The sequence below is a fragment of the Varanus komodoensis genome, unplaced genomic scaffold (assembly GCF_004798865.1).
Source record: "Varanus komodoensis strain SLA01 unplaced genomic scaffold, ASM479886v1 scaffold23, whole genome shotgun sequence".
Classification (NCBI taxonomy): Eukaryota; Metazoa; Chordata; class Lepidosauria; order Squamata; family Varanidae; genus Varanus; species Varanus komodoensis.
The window spans coordinates 13,487,429-13,507,118 of NW_025335627.1; the positions used below are offsets into that span (position 1 = coordinate 13,487,429).

The 19,690-nt window shown below is 39.8% G+C and overlaps 1 protein-coding gene across 2 annotated transcripts in view; it reads right to left on the reverse strand.

The window, feature by feature from the left end:
* The window catches only part of SPAG16 (sperm associated antigen 16), a 584,427-nt gene that overhangs the window by 163,085 nt on the left and 401,652 nt on the right, over window positions 1-19,690 (reverse strand). For both annotated transcript variants that reach the window (XM_044432017.1, XM_044432016.1), the window contains exon 13: window positions 6,645-6,710. In XM_044432017.1, the coding sequence (XP_044287952.1) occupies window positions 6,645-6,710 (66 nt within the window). The remainder of the gene's footprint in view (window positions 1-6,644; window positions 6,711-19,690) is intronic.

Consider the following 19,690-nt stretch of genomic DNA (forward strand, 5'->3'; position numbering starts at 1 on the left):
TCTGTTGCTTTGAGCACAGTGTTCAAGTTTACCAAGATTGCCCTGGATCTTCATTCTGTCTTCTAGGGTGTTTGCTATTCCACCCAGTTTTGTATCATCTGTGAATTTGATTATCTTTTCTTGTACTTCCTCATCTAAATCATTAAGATTTTGAAGGGCACTGGGCCCAGGACTGAACCCTGTGGCACCCCACTACAGTTACCTCCATTCAATTTGGGAAGGTGCCATTGATGAGCACTCTTTGTGTCCAATTTAGCAGCCAATTTTGGATTTACCTAATAGTTTTTCCATCTAGTCCAGTTTTTGCTAATTTGCTTATCAGAGTGTTGTGTGGCATTACGTCGAAAACTTTGCTAAAGTCTAGGTAGATTATGTGCACAGTGCTCCCTCTGTCCATTTGGGAGGTTGCCCAGTCAAAAAATGAGATTAAATTAGTCTAATAGGATTTATTTTTGATAAATCCATGCTGGCTTCTATTAACCGCTGCATTTTCTTCAAGATGTTTGCAGACAGATTTTTTAATAATTTGCTCCAGAATTTTTCCAGGGATTGATGTCAGACTAACTGGTCTATAGTTCCCAGGTTCAACATTAGTCCTTTTCCAGTCATCCGGCACTTCTCTTGTTTTCCAAGATTTTTCAAAGATAATAGCCAGCGGTTCTGAGAGTTCACTAGCTCTTTTATGACTCTGGGATGGAGTTCACTGGGCCCTGAAGATTTGAAAATGTTTACTCCACCTAGGTATTCCTTGACCATTTGTGTGTCACTCTTGGGCTGCCATCTATCACTTCCAGCTTGTACTTCCTCTTGATTGCAGATTTCCTTGTGGAAGAAGACCGAAGCGAAGTAGGAACTGAGTGCCTCTGCCTTTTCTTTAACATCCTTTATCACTCTGCCATCCACTTTAAGTAGCTGGACACCCTTCTCTTTCTTATGTCTTTTGTTCTGGATGTATCTGAAGAAGGCTTTCTTGTTGTGCTTAGCATCCCTTGCTATTCTTAGTTCATTTTCTGCTTTAGCCTTCCTGATACAATTCCTTGCTATCTGTTAACAGTCTTTCTTCGTGGCCTGGCCCTGCTTCCACTTCCTGTACATGTTCTTTTTTTCTTTCAGCCTGTCACTTAACCTTTTGTGGAGTCACATGGGCTTCCTCTGCTGTCTTCTACACATTTTTTTGAATAAGTTTTATTCTTAATAAAGCTAACAAAAAGAAAACTAAAAAATCATCAGTCATCAAAAACATCAGACCTACTGGGTCAGTCCTCCACATTTTTCTTTTTATGTTAAACTATAAACATATTTAAATCTATGTGTAGTCCCATTTCTCTAGCCAATGATAAAAAGAGTCCCAGGTTTGATAGAAGTCTGTATCTTTTTCTCCTTCAGAAACAAAGTCAATCTGTCCATTTCTGCACAGTCCAAGATCTTTTTTAGAATTAGTTCGTCAGTAGATGGCTCTTCACTCTTCCAATGTTGAGCAAATGCAATCCTCGCCGCAGTAGTTACATGTAGAGTCAAATACATTGCTTGATTACCAACATCATCAGGTACAATGCCTAATAAGAAAACTTCAGGTTTAAATGTTAGAGGTTTTTGTAACATTTCCTCAAGCCATTTGTGTATTTTAATCCAATACTTTTTTGCCTTATCACAGGTCCACCACATATGATAAAAAGTACCCGATTTGTTCTACACATTTTTCTTGATGGAATTATTCATAGTTGTGCTTCGAGAATCTTCCTTTTCAAGATTTCCCATCTGTCTTGGACACCTTTCCCCTTAAGGGTGTGTTGCCATGGCACCTTGCTCATCATTTTTCTGATTTTGTTAAAGTTGCTTTTCTTGAAGTCCAGGATGCTTGTTTGGCTCCAGTGTCTCCTGATGCTTTGTCTTCTTCATAATTGAGAATTCAAGTATTGCAGGTTCACTTTCCCCCAGAGTTCTCATGGTTGTTATTTTGTCCACCAGGCCATCCCTGTTAGTATTAAATCAAGGATAGCCGATCCTCTCATACCTTCCTCTACTTTCTGCTGAAGACAGTTGTTGACAACACATGTCAGGAATCTCTTGGAGGGACCATGCTTGGCAGAATTTGTCTCCCAGCATATATTATAGAAACAGAGCGAGTCAGAAGGGGTCTCCTGGGCCATCTAGACTGACCCCCAGCTCTAGCCAGCTCCACTCACGACATGCCTACATCAATGAAATTGAAGTCCCCCATAATGACTACATCATTCTTCTTGGAAATGCTGGCAAGTTGCTTTTCAGAGGTTGCATCCTTGTCCTCTTTTTGACTGAGTGGACCATAATATATGCCAATAACTATGTATGTTGTTCTTATTTTTTGCTCCCTTTAAATTTAGCCATATGCTTTCAGTGGGGCTACTAAGTTCCTCTTCTTGTTTCTCTGTGCAGATATACAGTATGTATCTCTCACATACAGTGCAACTCCACCTCCCTTTTTGTCCTTTCTATTTTTCTTCAACCGGTTGTAGCCATCAATTGTAGCGTTCCAGTCATGTGAGTCATCCCACCAAGTTTCCGTTATTACTGTAAGATCATTGCTCTTGTGTACTATGAGCTCAAGTACACTGATGACACTCAGTTCTACCTCTCCTTCTCATCTAATCCAGGTGAGGCAGTGATGTTTGTGAATTAGTGCCTGACTGGAGTGATCAGTCAATAGATTGATGCTTAATCCAGACAAGATGGAGGTGCTGTTGATAGGTGGGTCCCATGTCTAGATGGGAGATATTTGACCTGTCTTGGAAAGGGTTGCGGTCTCCCTACAGGATAGGATCTGGAGCATGGGGTACTTCTGGAGTACCATAAGGGCTCTGCGGCACCTTTTACTAGCTCCAATTAATTTGTCAACTTCAACCTTATCTGGACAGGTGGAACCTAGCAACAGTAAGGTAACCTCTTGATTGGACAACTGTGATCCAGTTTATGTTGTGGTTTCCTTGAAAATGGTCTGGAAGCTTCAATTGGTGCAAAATAGAGCAGCATGACTGCTCACAAGGTCTGGTAGCAGTAAACATATAACACCAGTCCTCCATAAGTTGTACTGGCTGCTGAGCGAAGTCTGAGCCAACTTCAAGGTGCTCATTTTAACATATATAGCCCTAGACAGTTTAGAACCTGGATTTCTAAAGAAACATCTCAATCCATATAAGCCTACCTACACCCCAAGATCTTAATCAGAGATCCTGTTTTGGGAGCTGCCTTTAAAGGATGTGAGGAAGGTGGCTACCCAGTGTAGGGCCCCATTTGTGAAACTGGATCCTCAAAGTTGTGCACCAGGAGCCTTCCTTGTACACTTTTTGGTGCCAAGGAAAATACTTTTTTATTTTTGGAGTATTTTAACTGCTGATAGTTTTAATTCAAATTTAAATTATAATATTAGGTTGGTATTTTAATTTATGAATTTTAAAATTTTAATAGCTATTTAAATATAAGATGTGTCCAATTTGGTCACTGTATGAGGTCAACATGGTTGATGTTCCTTCTGATGGAACTGATGCTTTATTTATTGAATTTGTTGACAATGTTTATGGATTTCTGTGTATTGCTTGGCACTGTCTTTAATTGTTGTAGACCAGAGAGCCATGTGGCTATTGTGACATTCTATAAAAGCTTGAAATAGATAGATAAATAAATAAATAAGAGTAGGGGCTTCATCAGTTGTCCTGTTTAAAGCAAAATTGTAGTGTTTATGTTGTGACCATTGACAATGGCAGTGAGTGAAGGCTGGGAAGCAATTGTCATTAGACAAGCTGATGTTCTCAGTTTATGAGCCTGATCAAGTAATCTGTGGAGGAATTAAATAATCCAACCCTGTCAAATGGGAAGGCTTCCATCCTTGTTTTCACTCCCTGGCATCTGGAGGTGCAGAGCCATGCATGTCTCATAAAGCAGATGGCTGCCACCATACACCTTGAGGCATTGCTTTGGTGACTTGCTAGTGAATATGTCCCTGGCTGAGAAATGGTAGTGAGTTTTTCAGTGTCTTCAGGGAGGCGGTTGAAAAGAGGAGCCATCTTATTCCACAGAATCTGTTGATTGCTGACATGCATGCTTGGTCACTGGCAATCTGTAACGATAAGGCAGCAGCGCAGTGGCTTGAGTTTTACTTCCTCTGTGTCTGTGGAGGAGGAATGAGTCTTGTCTTTTGATTTTGGCAGTAAAGCTGTCGCTATAATGTACTTTGATGCTGCATTTTTTTCATGGATCCTATAAAGAATTTCCAAGAAGTTGGTGGTATACAGGAAGACTTAGTCCATGATTGCTTTAATTGGATGGATTAGAGTCAGCATCATTGAAACTGAAACCTATGATGCTGCATTAGTATGAACTCTGCTACAGACTAGGTTGGTAATAGGAGGCAGTGCTAGCTTAATATCAAGGTCAAGTGACTAAGCCATCCTCAAAATATGCTCAGGGTAAGGTCTGATATCATTGGAAGAGAAGAATGGATTCTGGTCCCCCACAGCCTTCCTGTGCTGATGATGGGTCATTGATTGGTGTTTGGTTGTTTGGAGGTTGGGAAGGTTGTGCAATTTGAATGATTGATGCAGACTAGGTAAAGGTGACTAGACCCAGAAGCTTTTTAGGGCCACCATTAGAAAAAAGTAGCCTGGATGTGGTAACTGAAGATCAAGAAGCAAGGCAATTGACTTGCAGGAGTGGAATCTTTGGAAGGCACCCTTTCAAGAGTCTTGGAAATCATGTGTGATGGAGACATTGAACTTATCAGGTAGGGGAAGCTAGGATGTCAGTGCCAATAATAAATGGGGTGATTGTTATCTTTGTAGAAGTATCATCTTGGTGATGAGCATAGTTGTCTCTTGGCCTATCAGGCTGGTATCTTAGGAAAGCTTATGAGGAGGCTGATGTCACAGGACAGGACAAGATGACCAGGACATGCAAACAGATTGGTGGTGTTGTATGTTACTGTGGAGATGGGGCCCAGATTCCTTACAATACAGCATTCCCAGCTAGACAGTTCAAATCTGGAATGTGACATAAACTGGGCAGAAGGGGAGGAGTTGGCAGGTGACCCCAAATAGTCAAGTTTAACAAGAAAGATTATTCAGAGAATGTCTGAGAACCAAACAATCTTGGATACTGGGGAGGACAGTCTGGAATGGGGGTAGTGGGGGAGAATGAATTCCTAGACCCAGTGAGGAAGTACCAGGCCAAAGGGACATAGCACACTGACATAATGTTGGGTGTTCCTGAAGCAGCATCAACAACCCTGAGGGTGGAATCATGATTCTAAGAAAAGGAAGGGAAGGGGGACTTCTTCAGTTTGGAATCCGCTCTTCACATAGGCAGAATCTACTCCCACAGCTTAGAGAAATCATTACTATGATTTATATCTCATATATAGAGTCCTGTATCACAACAAAACCTGTGCATCTCCAATTAAGGACAATAATTTGTAAGCTTTTCATTTATCTGCTGGAAAGGAAAAAAGTTAGAAAAATATGCTCATAACAACAACATGGTTTCAGGGAGAAGTGTTGAGGAGATTCATTGCCAGAAATAGCACTCAGGCACTAGAGATCATTTTGTGAATTGTGGTAATTTGGAATACTGAATTTCTCCAATACCAGGGTCAGCAGGTTATTGTGGAACTGAGGTCTAGTCAATTCTCTTGGAGCCAACAAGGGTTCCACTTTCAGTTTTGGATTCAATCTGACTAGTTAACTTTTTCTGTTTCACTTCTGGCTCTAAGTCTCATCACAGGCTCCTTTTGGCTCAGGCCTGGGGTCCACCCAGGTTTGCCCTAGCTGTTGACTGGCTGAGTTCGGTAACAGTTTTGGCACCCAACAGTTCTGGGACCCTCATAGTTGAAGGGTGTTTAGAACAGGACTTAGTTTAACTTGCCTGATATTGACCTTGGGCACTTAAGGGCCAGTCATGAGGTCCAAGGAGATGGCCAAAATAGACAGTATTAGACACACGGAGGTCCATGGAGGGGCAACTTTGGTGCATCCTCCACATAGTTTAGTGACACTGTTAAATCAACAAAGCAGGGGGTTCAAATACAGATGAGGGCACATATTTTTGAACAGTCACAAAAAATATTTTTGGGTGAGGGGGCATCACCTCCCCTTATGGAATCACTAAATTGGAAATATTCTGTCCACTTTAACTGATTTACCCTCAATTTCTCTATTAGCATAAAATATAAGGATCCATGCAAGGGATCCTTGAGCATAACGTAGTCAGTTATAATTTTAGCAAGGTTCCAATTCTGTGGCTTCCCAGTACCATCAGTGAGGGGCACAGGATTATTTGGAATCTTATTTCTGAGGTTGACACTGGAGCTTGGATTCCAGTGTGGACTCCCAGTTGGTAGGGAAAAAAACCGTGCTGGCTTCTTCTCTGAGGATGCAACTGGGTCTCAGGGAGGCCATGGGGCAAGGACAGAAGGTGGCTGGGGCTAACAGCTTCTGCCAGTTCTTATTGGTGCCCCGGTCTCCTTCCCTTTCTCCCTCGCACTTCATTTAGATAGTCAAAACTGACTGTCTAAATGGAATGCACGGAATGAGGCGCCATGGCATCAGAGAGCACCATCACACCTTGCTGAGTACTACACACACATAAATCTGCAAATTTTAGGGTTTATTTGTTACCTTCATGTTGAATGTAGCATGATTGCAGGAATGCAAGTGACCACAGAAGGTCTGTGCACACAACCCCTACAAAAACAAGAAAAGCAAAAAATCAGAATAGCCAAACAGATATTTGGCAGCAATGCACTTTTTATACATTTTAACAGTTTTATCAAAACTAAAGCTGAACAGTCCTCTGATAGTGATCTTAGAAGCAAACAGGCAGCTAATCACCATGTAAAGCATACGTCAAATAGGTTTCCATCTTTTTCCTTTACCCAGAAGTTATAGTTTTCTGTACAAAAGGAAGTTTCCCATCTATCGGAAGGTAAACATAATTTACTCCAGCAATTGAGGTAAATTAAGAGAACCAACCAAAAATTCCCTCTTCAATTTTAGTTAGATATATAACATCATGTGATGAAACCCAGGAAGCCTACAAGAATATAAACCAGTGAGGGAATGTGAAGAAGACATTGATTACCAGCAATAAGGCAAAATGGCTTTTTGGGAAAGAAGGTATTATTTACTTTTGTAATGGCCTTCCAGAAAACATGATACTGATGAGTGGCTTCCAAACAAATTCAATAATTAAACGATGGATTCGGCCTGCTATGCTCATTTATTCGGCCCGCCTCAGAGGTTTTGGACTCGCTCAGAGAAAACGATCTGTGAGCAAGTCCGAAAGCTCTGAGCCGGCGCAGGCATTATTTGAAACTGAGCAGAGGGCCGGCGCATGTGCCAAATTGCAACAGCTCAACTATGCATGCGCCAGCTCTCACCCCCACCCCATTGCACGCATATGCAGAGTGGGAAACAGAAGAGAGAAGGGCGGAAGAGAGAGACGACGAAGAAGAAACTAAAAAAGGATCAAATGTATGAAAAATATAACTTTTAAAATCTATTTTTAATTATGTGAGCCACGTCCCTGGGCTGCAGGCCTTCTCCAAGTAAGCCACGGCTGCCTCACTGAGCCCTGGGCGGACAGGCTGAGGCGGAGCAGCTTACTCAGAGAAAGCCGTGGGGCTCCTGCGCTCCCTCTGTGCCTTTCTCCAAGTAAGCCGTGCTCACATGGCTGAGCCCGGGGCAGACAGGCTGAGGCAGAGTGGGGCCAGGGCCCCACTCTGTTTGTAACAGAGTTTGTTTGTTTGTAACAAACAAACAAATATTAAGAATAAAAAAGCTCTGCTCAGCTTTGTGCCAAGCATGGATTGCTGTTAAATGTATTTCTTATCAGGGAACAGATTACAGAGCATGCACAGCCACCATTTAAACTTTGGTTTATCTGATATCCTAAACTGATCAAACTCTTTTCTTTCAGGAGGAAAAGTGATCATGTCACTTTAACCCTTTGGGGAAAGTTGGCAATTGTACTCTTTCATAGTGCAATAATGTTCCAAAAAACAGCCACACAGGCTGTATCACCCCCATTTACTGATTCTCTCTCTCTCCTTCATATACTGATTGGTGATGTGGGTAAGCATTACATACAAAGAACATGTAGAAATAATGAAGCAGGAAGTTTTACATAATATGGTGGTGTCTGATGTCATGACACAACACTCTAAATTATGCCAAAGTACAGCCCCAAAGTGGAGTATGATATTGCATGTGTGTAAAATCTCTTAAGAGAGAATTTTGAATCCTCTCAGATCTCTTATGAGAGAATTTTGAATCCTTCCTCCAGTGATGGTAACGGTGTGTCTAGCAGTCAACCTTCTTCTACCCCTGCAGACCTCCCTCTCAGTGCACAGACAGGAAGGTCTACAATATTATATGGACTCCAGGTTGCCCCTCTAGGTCTGATAGGATTGTGCCCTTAGAAGAGACTGACAGATTGAAAAATGCAAATATAGGGCAAACTATAGGTTGGATCCAAACTAAGGGTACTTCCAAACAGAAGGCTGCATATGCCACCACTGTATCCTTCTTTAATGTTTTTGCTTTCTGTGGAAAGAAAAAAGATGGAGGAAGCAATGGGAAAACTTAGGAGGGTTACATTGATTGCATTCCATGAATGAGGCAGATCAATTACATGATAAAGTCCTCATCTAGAAGTACCCTAAGTTACCTGCTGTTGGATTCAATTGAAATAAATTGGATATCTTAAGCAATGTTCTAGTTCCATGGATTTCAAAGGGTTTCAATTCAGCTTATTTAGTCTAGCTCCAATTCTATGATCTGAAGTAAAAAACAAATCCAAAGCAATTCTATTTGGTTCGAAAGGAGGAAAAGGACTAGATAAGAACAATAATCAGAACAATTACAAATGATTAAGAGAGTCTAAGGTGAAGTTTATATCTTTAAGGAGAAACTAATCGTTATTTTATGAGGAGTACATTACTATAAATCTTCCATTAGCTACTAGACGGGAATAATCATGTAATTTATGGAGTAAAGCTAATCTTTTTAATTGAAGTGAAGTGGATAGCCAAGGTACTGATACTATACAACTCATTTATCTTACGGTTGTTAACTGTTAGTTCACATCACTATTTCTAACTTATATATGAAACTTATATATTTCATAATTTGTTATGAAAGAGACACAAATAATCCAAAAAAGCTGCACAAAAATGGCCAGTTGACTTTATACTGTTGACAACAGGCATGTTTATTCAGATGCTTTTGGGGCCCTAGGCAGCCATTGAACCTTTCACAGTATAAGTACCTTTGGCAGTCTTTGAGAACTGTTACTTTTTTACATAATATTTTTCAAAAATCCATGCAAATGTGTATGCATCTGTCATAATATACACGTAACTGTGCACATTTTGTGTGTTTCAAACTTACATGTTTCGACACAAGCACTTATTGACTCAAGTATATTTGTATTTTAGAAATGTGTTCATTTGTCAAACATGTACGTATTGTCAACATAGTTTTGTTCTGTTTTGCATAACATGTTGAAAGCTCAGAAATATACAGATTTCTAGTTGTAATTTGTAGTTTGAGAACACATTACAAACCAGGAAGTGCAAACGGGGTAAATCTGTCTTTAAAACCCCAACAACTCTGAATGGTGCAAGTCTCTCAAATATCCTTATTGCCCTCATGTACTGGAGGATAAACATAGCAGTGAAAGCCTGTTGTACTTGTGGAGGTGCCTCATGGGGGCAATCAGGACAATAGGTCTAACTTATTTTCATAATGTAGGTATTAAATTATTTTAAGGAAGGAGAAGGCTGGATCCAAAGTTCACAACTTACCAGCTCTACACATCTTGTGCTTGCCAGAATGACCACTAGCACAACGGGAAAAATATTGTCTACTAGTGCAGCCCAAGAAACTACACAAGTTACAATTGCCAGAATGGGACAAGTTGAGAGAGCTCCCTTCCACAGCCACCACTGGCACACCCCAGTCTGGAAATGGTAGCAATTGATACCTTCCAGCTCTACTAGCAGGCACTACCTTCCCACTGCACTAGCAGTATTGAGTACTGTCATCCTGGGCAAGAAATTCAAATTCAAAAGCATTCTGACCATTATTATAGGGTTAGTATATGCTATTTACTTATGCATACTGGAATGCCTCTAATTCCTTCAGTACTTATCCTCATAAAACTGTCTTACATAACCTCAATAGTATGGCCATTAATTGCACAGTAGGGTTAATATAAATGTGTTCTAATATATGGATAGTTTCTTTGTTTTTAGGGATTCCTGTCTAAGTTTATACATTGAACTCAGCAATATTTGTCCATGCTAAAGGCATTTCTCTATGTTAATCTTCTAAAGCACAACCTAGCATTAGTTGTAGATTTACACATGAAAAGAAAAAAATTTATAATAATTTGAGATTTTCCCAGCTATTGACAGGGTTACTGAAGTTTGCAAGACTTATGGTTACCATTTATTTTTCAACAGAATGATAGTTGAATTAAATTTAGAAAAGGAATCTGGTCCTTCTATTTCCAATCTACCTCTCAATGTATATATGTTCCATCACCAATAATGCAACTTTTGGAACCAAATCAGTAACTAATATATGGATGCTTTGGGTTCAGTTCATTCAAATATGATTGTAAACTTTCATTTAGCCTTTCAGAAGTCAGAAACTACAATGGAAATACAAATCTGGAATCAGATTCTAGAACTAGATCTACATGCATCAGAGGATCTAGCTTAACTCTGGATTTAGACTGCAATTGTACTGAGACATGTTATAAGAACTCATAAATTTTGCTGAATAAGATTCATCATTATTAATCTTTCACACTGAGAACATGCAAAAGGAATTTTTATCAATGCATGTGAAGGACGCATTAAACTAAAACACAGAATTAACACAAGCATTTTGTTATAATGATTTTATTTTTGTTACTTATAATTTTGTTTTTAGAATGTACAACTACAGCATACCCTGTTGCTGTAAAACATATATAAGGTTGCATTTGGCAAGTTAAGATAAGCTAAGCAAGACCATACTAGTGCTTTCCGAACCTACAGAGGAAATGACTGCAAAAAGGAAGCAAAAAAAAAAAAAAAAAAAACCTAGGGAAATGTGAGTACATGGAGAATAAATTATAAGCAACATTGTTGTTGTTGCTGCAGTACATTATATGAGATGGTCCTTTTTTTACTGTTTCCATAGCACAACCATTAAAGAAGATTCTTCATTGTACAATATCCATGCTATTTGCTCTTTGGAAAATAGGCGAGGTTTCCCCGAAACCAGCTTTTTCTGATACTGGAATGTTCTTTTCTTTTTTTAAAGGGAAAGTAATGGAATCATACAAGGTTTTTTTTAGTGGGAGCAAAATTTATTCTAACCAAGGTTAAGTTACTATAAACAATATGCTAGTATCTATTTGCACTTTATTGTTTTAAAGGCAATTTATATTACTTCATGTATTTATTTTCTCAGTTATGTTTATATCCACCAACTGAATGTTATACCTTTTTCTCTTCATCCTTAGTCAATGGTTCATTAATTGTACTACACAAGTATGAAAGTATTGCTCATTTTTACTAACCTCATATTGGCCCACATGCGTGTGATTGGTGTATAGACATAGTACTTTATGAAAGAAGTCTAGTCCCCTGTTGTCACACACTGACTATCAAGTAAATGGCAAATAGCTCAAAAGAAATGCAGAGCAGATCACTCAACCTGGAGGGCAAATCAGGGGACTTCATGGCAGCTCATTTATGCACATACACACATACCACACATATATGGAAAAGCACTCACAAAGACACATCAATGCCACAAGCACACATAATTGCCCTCACTTACCGTGATCTTTTTCAGCTCTGAATCATTTGCCATCAGTGACTGATTAAAATGGGAGCTTGAATGAATTTTCAGCAAGCTAGCAAGCAGGGTGTGCAAACAAATATGCATTTTTATATAATTTAAACTGTCTAAAGGGTAAATTCAAGGTATTTGTGTATGTATTTTTTAAAAGGCACATAGGACACCATATCCCTAATAGATAAAAAAATGAAGAGCTATAACTCAGCAATTCTTCACCAGAATTTTTGGAACTTATCCAGATCCCTTGATCAGGAAGAATCTTCATACCAAACTACATACTCCTAGAATGCTGGAAAAGCCAGTTGCAGCAGTATAAATTATAGGAACTGCATTTCTTTGCAGTTCAATTGCATATATGCACATGTGAACAGAGATCCTTCTTTGAGAAAATCACTTAGTCTATACTTTACAAATGAACTGTGTGCTCTCATAAGTTGAGACACTGGCAAAGCTTCCAATCACAGCCCTGGATAAAAGTTCTGGGGGCCCAAAGATGAAAAGAACACTGCAAAGCTTATCTCATCACACAGAATTATTTTCTAAATTCCTGAAGAATGACTTGTTTATCTCCCCTTCCAGCTACCCAGGCAGCTCACACCCTCTCAGCCCTACCACTCCACTGCTTCCCTTTTCTTTAGACCAGAGTTATGCAGCTGGACTTCCAGTTGGGGAAGTGGGCTGGGTGTTGCTGCACACAATGCTGTGTTGAACTCTATGCACCAGTTTTGCAAAGCTCTCATGTCTTGCAAAAGAGGCATTCTACCCTTTTGGTAGGCAGTGGTAAAGAGTTCTGAGGAAATTTTGTGGGGGCAAGTTGGTGAACTTGGCATTTACTTGAGTAATTCATATTATATGATTTTGTAGTGAGCTTCACCTCTTTGGTCAGCATATTTCCAGGAATGCCCATGGGAGGAAGTTATAGCATGACATCCTCCCAGGGGGCAATCCGAAGTGCTATTAGTGAGAAGCCCACTAGATTAGAGCCCCTAATTGCTGATGTGAAGGCCCCCAATTTCTGGGAGACCATCAGTTCTCACCATGCTGCTGTCCAGAGATACTTGCCAAAATAAAGGTACAAGGATCTTGTTGATGTCACTGGTTTCTGGTCCGCTGGATGAGTTGGCTTTTGTCTCTATGTGCTTCCACTCCTGCTGCCCACTCCTTGAAACCTTCTGCCTGAGTTTTTTTTTTCTTGAAATCAGATGCCCTCTTCTCCTCTGCTTTCCATATATTCATTTTTACAAACAGGTGTGCCCTTAGAAGATAGGGTGCTTAAAGGCACACAGACCTGAGAGTATACTTAAATGAGCATAATCAGATTTGAGGGGTTTTGCTGCCTGTGGACCTGAGCCACAGATCTCTTTGGTATCTAGCACTGTTCCTGGAAGTGTACTAGCCAGGAAGGTGGTTGCAGAGCATCATGAAAGGTTTACCAGCAATAAAAATTACACAGAGGTGCAAACCTAACCCCCTTGGGAAATACATTATTAAAGCAAATGCCGACCTCCTCCACTTTTCCACAATGTTCTCCTCTTTGTTTCCAAAGAGGCAATTTTTCCTCTAGTGAAGGGCCAAATAAACATTGGTCAAAATTTTCAGAAAAGGGTCATCTGCATAAATTGAGGTTGAGGGTGGGGTGTTGGATCAGGACAGAAGTTCATCCATAGTGAAGCAAGTTCAGTTAAATTGTCACTACTTTTCAATTTACTCTTCTTTTGGAGAAGAAGCAACCAAAAAGCTTGAACTGCCTTCCAACAGCCAGGAGTGGTACAACCACTAACTGGTTTGCTTTACTTTCCCCTTGGTCTAAACCTCTAGCAAAAACAGAAACAAAAATAAAAGCAAACAAACCAAAACCCCCAAACCAGGTGCACACATAAGAGAATCAGCCACTGAGCATGTTAAAAGCACACAGTCATCATCCAAGTTTCAGAACAGACTTAAAGTTAAGAAGGGGCAGTGAGAAGTACAAAGAGAGGAAATAGGTAAGTAGCATATAAAGCAACAAAAGTTAAGTCCTGTAGCCTAAATAACATGCAATTAACATAGACATCTTATATCAAGCAAGAGAGAATTTTCCATAAAATATGGCTCCTCATTTTAAACTACATGGGATCAAAATATCCTAATAAATTAACACTTACTACTCAACTGTTCTTGTTTCAAACTGCTAATTGCACTATGGCAGTATTGGCTGTTAGTGTAGCTAATATTTAAAATACATTTAAAACAATCTTTCCAGCATTCTAAATGTTCCAGTAAGTGATTCTTACCTGGGCTAACCCTGGATTAAAGAAATCAAATTTTATTCATGAAGTGAGTTTTAAATGACTTTCTGCGTACCAAGTCCTCAGACTATAACCATGGTTCCAGGCTTTTAAAATATACCAGCTTATAGATTTTTAGATAATTTATATTGACTAAACACTGAAAAAACTAAGAAACACTAAAAGTGAGGGGTGTGGGGAGGAAAAGAGATAAAACTCTCAAGGCTTTCATTCCAGGTTGCATATGTCATGTGGTGGGTACAAGGAGTTGTAGGTAAAGAACAAGCTCCGTTTCTAAGAAAATAGAAATTCATCTTTACGTCAACTTTGTACATAAATTGGATCATGTATAGTCAGTCCTCCACATTCGTGGGGTTGTATTTACATATAAGGGGTTACATAAAGACATGCAGGACCTGTGTACAAGTGGAAAAACTGCAAATATCTTTAGGGCCTGCCCCCCACCAAACTCACCTGTGCCTCCTCTTTGCAGCAAGGAAATGCTAGAGAGATTGCCCTCTCTGGATGAGCAGGGCAGGAAGGCATGCTTTGCAGGCCTCCCTCTCTCCCACTTTCACTTCTTCTCTCTCCATTGTGATGACAGTTTTTGCAGTAATTTTTAAAATTAACACGCTGCACTGTATGGCAGTTTGTTTGTAAGCATGGGTTCTTAACTTGAACATTAATAAATTGGGGACTGTCTATATGTGTGTGGGAGAAGGTTTGTCAGGCCTCCAGAAATAAGTATATAGCCAAACAATTCCATTCATCCTAATTTTGATGGTGATTTTCATACAGAATAAAACCTGCTTCCAGTTGTAGTTTGCTGGGGGTTAATAATTCTTATTAACTATGAAAGCAAATCTGTGGTCACTAGGGATGTGTCCCATGGGGCACAAAATAGGGTGAATTATCTTTTCTGAGGAAGGATAGCGAAAAGTGCACCATTAGAGGACAAGATCCCATCATGGATCCTCTGAGCCATCATAGAACCCACTTTCTGTGCCCAGCTGGTACACTGGATTGTTAGTTAAGGAATGGTTCCATAAAGCTGGCTGGTGGTGACCCAGCCTGGCCCAACTTCTGACTTATCAGTCAGGAAAACTCACTAGAGTGGCGGGGTCTAACCTTCCCCTCTCTGACATGCTGGTGTCCATCTACAAAAAATCTCTCCACACAGGACAAGTTTCAGTAATTTGAGCTCCACCTATGGTGTGAAGTGGTACTAAAGCTTAAGGAGAACTAGATCTAAATTAGGTAGGCAAGAGCTTGGAATGCTTGGAAGTATTAATGAGCAAACACATAACATATTTTCACTGGAGAACTATTTGCAAAAAGGAGGTGCATTTTCTTTCTTATTTTAAAATGCTATCTGGGAATTCAGGGATTTTGAGTTGCTTAATTATAAAACTTCTCAGATTACCTCATTTCCCATTCCTGCTCACTTCCCAAGTTAGAAACTGAAAGGGTGGACAACATTTGTTCTACACCATTTGTTGCATCTCTTCTGTTGAATGTAATGGCTTCTATGAATGAAGGAAATTATGTTAATCTTGCAAGACTTGGGCTGAAATCCTAGAAGTAAGCTTCACTGAACTCAGTGGGACTTACTTTTGAGTCTGCGTGCACAGGATCACACTACTAACCTCAACAAATAAATCTAAAATCATAATATGAAATGAAATATATTCCATGCTACTATTCACTTCATTATAATGATTTGGCTTGCTGTTTTGTTTTCCATTTCTCAGGTATTGCTAGCAGATGAACTCATTTATAATTCCCTTGATCATTCTACTTCTCATTTTAATCTAAAGAAACTGTATTAGCTCTTCTCCAGTCTTTATAAACGATGCTAGTTCTCAATGGGTTCGCAGCTGATGTACTGTTTTGGCCTTTGAACTCTCACAGAATGCAGCATTATTACCTTTCATACTTCACCCAACCAAAAAAACAGCGCAACTGCTATTTCCCTAATTAGGAAAGGGGTGGGAATAAACCATAGTCCTAGGCTCAAATACGTGAAAGTAATTTCACTAAGCCTTTAAGGCTTTCATTTAAACAAGGCTTTATAAGAGAACTGCTGACAGGCCACATCTGTGGTATTATAATATAACCTGTCTCTGAAATAAATGTTTCATGAATTAGGAAGTTGAAAAAGCTTCTCACTTCAGCTTTGTTCTCCAGATAAAAGTGAATTATGTTTCTGTCTTCTATCAACACATGCATTTTAAGTACTGCAGTTACTACACTCTTTCAAAAAGGTGGTATTTAACTAGACAGAGGGATTCTTTCCTTTACTGAATCCTACAGGACTCATCAACTTCTAACATAGGAGGGTGTTTAACTGCAAACATAAACAGGAATGGGAAATGAAACAGTTTGAAAAGTTTATGACATTAAGCAATCCAAATCCCCAGATAACATTTTAAAATAGGAATGACAATGTAAAATCTTTTCACAAATGCATATACAACAAAATGTTTGCTTTTTAATACTTTCAAACATCCTGTATTTATAATTTGCTGTATTGTGGACATTTGGGCTATATGTTTACACGTAGAGAGAGGTCAGGGTGGTGTACTGCTATGGGCCATTTAATGTCCTTCTCCATCATCAGGAAATAATTTTGCTCAGGAACTAGACTGCACAGCCTGCATCTGGTGTTGGGCCAGAGAGGCATACTGGGGAAGCTCCCTAAGTCTCCAAGGATGGGCCTCTCACCCCTGTAGGGGAGACTGCCATCACAACAATAGAAGGCAGTTCAACCCATATAATATGGTCTGTCTTGCACCTCCATGAGTAGGCTACCTATCATCACCTGGATCAAATACTAAATTTGTGGTGTGTACTGCTCTGTTCATAAGCTGATGACAACTTCAGACAGCCCTATGCTTGTCAGAGAGGTCAGTCAATCTGAACATGGCAATCTAAGATCTTCCTTTGTGTCTGCCTCTCATGAAAAACAAGTGTAAATGAGGCTTTGCTGAGAATTCTGAAGGTATCCAAAAGACAGGCAGAGAACACTACAGGGGACTATAGACTTCCATCCACTGCCCATTTATTGTCCTTATTCCCTTCCAGCCCAGTTCCTAGACACACAGATTGTAGTCCTCTACGCATTTTCCTGGGCTTGTTCCATTAAACCCACTGGGGCCTACTTCTGAGGACACATGTATAAGAATGCACTGTAACAGAAAAAAATCAAAACCCACACAAACCAAATAACAAATTTTAAAACTTTAATAATGAATGTGATAGCAACGTTTACTAAAACTTCAAAGAGCTTTTCTGAAAGCCTGCATCTTCCTTCCTGCTTTCACTACTAGAGTATCTGATTATAAAGCAACTATCCCAGAGAGTAAATGTGACAGTAATGAACAACCATGGGACAGGACTACTACAGACAGTCACTACAATCAAGATTCAGACATGACTTTTAGCATTGTGTCCTATGGGTCAGATCCATCTACTTGGGAACAGATTTTCCTTGCACAATGAAAATCTTCTTCTTCCTCCTCTTCACCCCCGCCCCCAAATCTATTCATTTAGTTGAACCCACTATGATGGGCAGATGGATATGACTAGATACAACCCTATATATTTCAACAGGAAAAATGAAATTAGCCACTTTTCTGGTTAGAATTACCCTTCTCTCCTTCAGTTCCCATTAAGAAACAAGTATGTTCAGGCTGTATCAATTTAGATTTCAGATAGAAGGTTGCATGAGAAAATAATTGCATATAAAAATAATCAGAGGTGTGTGCAGAAGAAATGCAATGTGAAGGTTTGTAGGTGATTATAAAAACATTGCATTCCTTCATTGTTAGCAATAGAATCTTCCTGATGCAGGTTAAGTAACAGAGGTCTCATTAACAAAAGCTAGAGCTTTTATTAGATCATATAAATAACAAAGCCAGTCTGAAAAAGATCTATCATAGCCTTTAAAACATTTGCAAAATCTGTGTTTAATTAAAATCATTTTAGTATGCAAATGAATCCTAATCATCCTCATTTTTTAATGTTAGTCTGTCTGCAGGGGCTCTAAACAGCATAAATGGCTTCAGCTGTGACTATGCTTAATAGAATCACATTTGCTATTGCATTTTTTTTCTGGGGGTAACTGCAGAGGAAACAATCCAGCTTTGCATGTATTAAAGATTTCAAAACTGCTTTTGTGTGTATAATATGGCTGTGAAGGTCAAAACAGTGTTCAGTGAAGCATAAATCTAGTTGAGATGCTATGTGTCCCTTCATATATTTTTACATGCAGTATTAATTAAAACACATATCAATGCAAACAAAACCTCAGGGAGCTACTTCTAATGAAATATCTTCCCTTGTTCACTGTGATGATATAGACCACTGCCAATTAGAAACTGTACCCTGTTGGCTCTGGCTTTTTTTTCTTTTTCTTTTGAGCTCCTGGAAGCTCCATTCCAGTGTCAGATGGGGGGCCAAAGGCAAAGAGGAAGCAGCCAAAATACAAAACATGCCAGTATAGTTTAGCTTAAATCTTTTACTGCAGGAAGCTAGCCATAAGAGAGGCATTTAACCTTCTAGAATGGGGAAAATGTGGGAAACCACCAATCAGAGATTGAGCAAAAGAGAATGGCCCAGGAATTGGAATGGGGCATGGCCACCTGGGGAACCCCTAAAGGCTAGATGTAAACCACAGGCAGGTAAGATTTTGCCTTAGGCCTGATGTTCTACAGGCTTAAATATCTACCTATAGCTGCTGGAAGAAGCTATAAAGGAGTTGTGGGTATGGTCTAATGAACATGCAGATGATACCTAACTCTCCACTCAATTAATTTCAAGAGGACAGTGGGATGTAACTAAATTCTGGGTGTTTGTGGCTGGGTCAGACTGCTTCAGGAATAGGCTCTAGTCTCAGTTGTCTAAATACAGTACTGGCCACCCTTGACACCTGGATATCCAGGAACTGGCTTTAGGGTCAAGTCCAAGAGTACACCCAAACTGCAAGACTGAATCTTTAGAGTGAGGGTAACTCTATCTTGCACTGGTTGAATCCCTATTCTGGAGCCTCCTTCAGACTGACCAAAGGTACTTCTATCTTATCTGGATTAAGCTTCAATTTGTTGCTTCATTCACTCCATCAGGCAGAAATAGTGCAGCTACCTTGGCCTTAGCTGGAAAGGAGAGATAAAGCTGTGTGTGATCAGCATACCAGTGATACCAAACCCCAGAGTGGTTTCATGTATATGTTCAATAGTGTAGGGAATAACCTGGAGCCAGAGGGACATCACAGGCCAACAGTTATGGCACTGGACAGGAATCCTCCAATGCTGCCTTTTGAAATTATACCTTCAAGGACCTGAACCACCACATACCAGTGCCTCCCAGTCCCAACTCCAGCAAGCAACTCATCAGGATTCCATGGTCAGTGGCATTACAGGCTGCTGAAAGGTCCAGCACAACAAACAGGGCCACCCATTCTGTCTAGTTCCTGGCACAGATCATCCATCAAGGCATCAAAAGCAGTCTCTCCCGGAGTTAGGCCTGAAGCCAGACTGA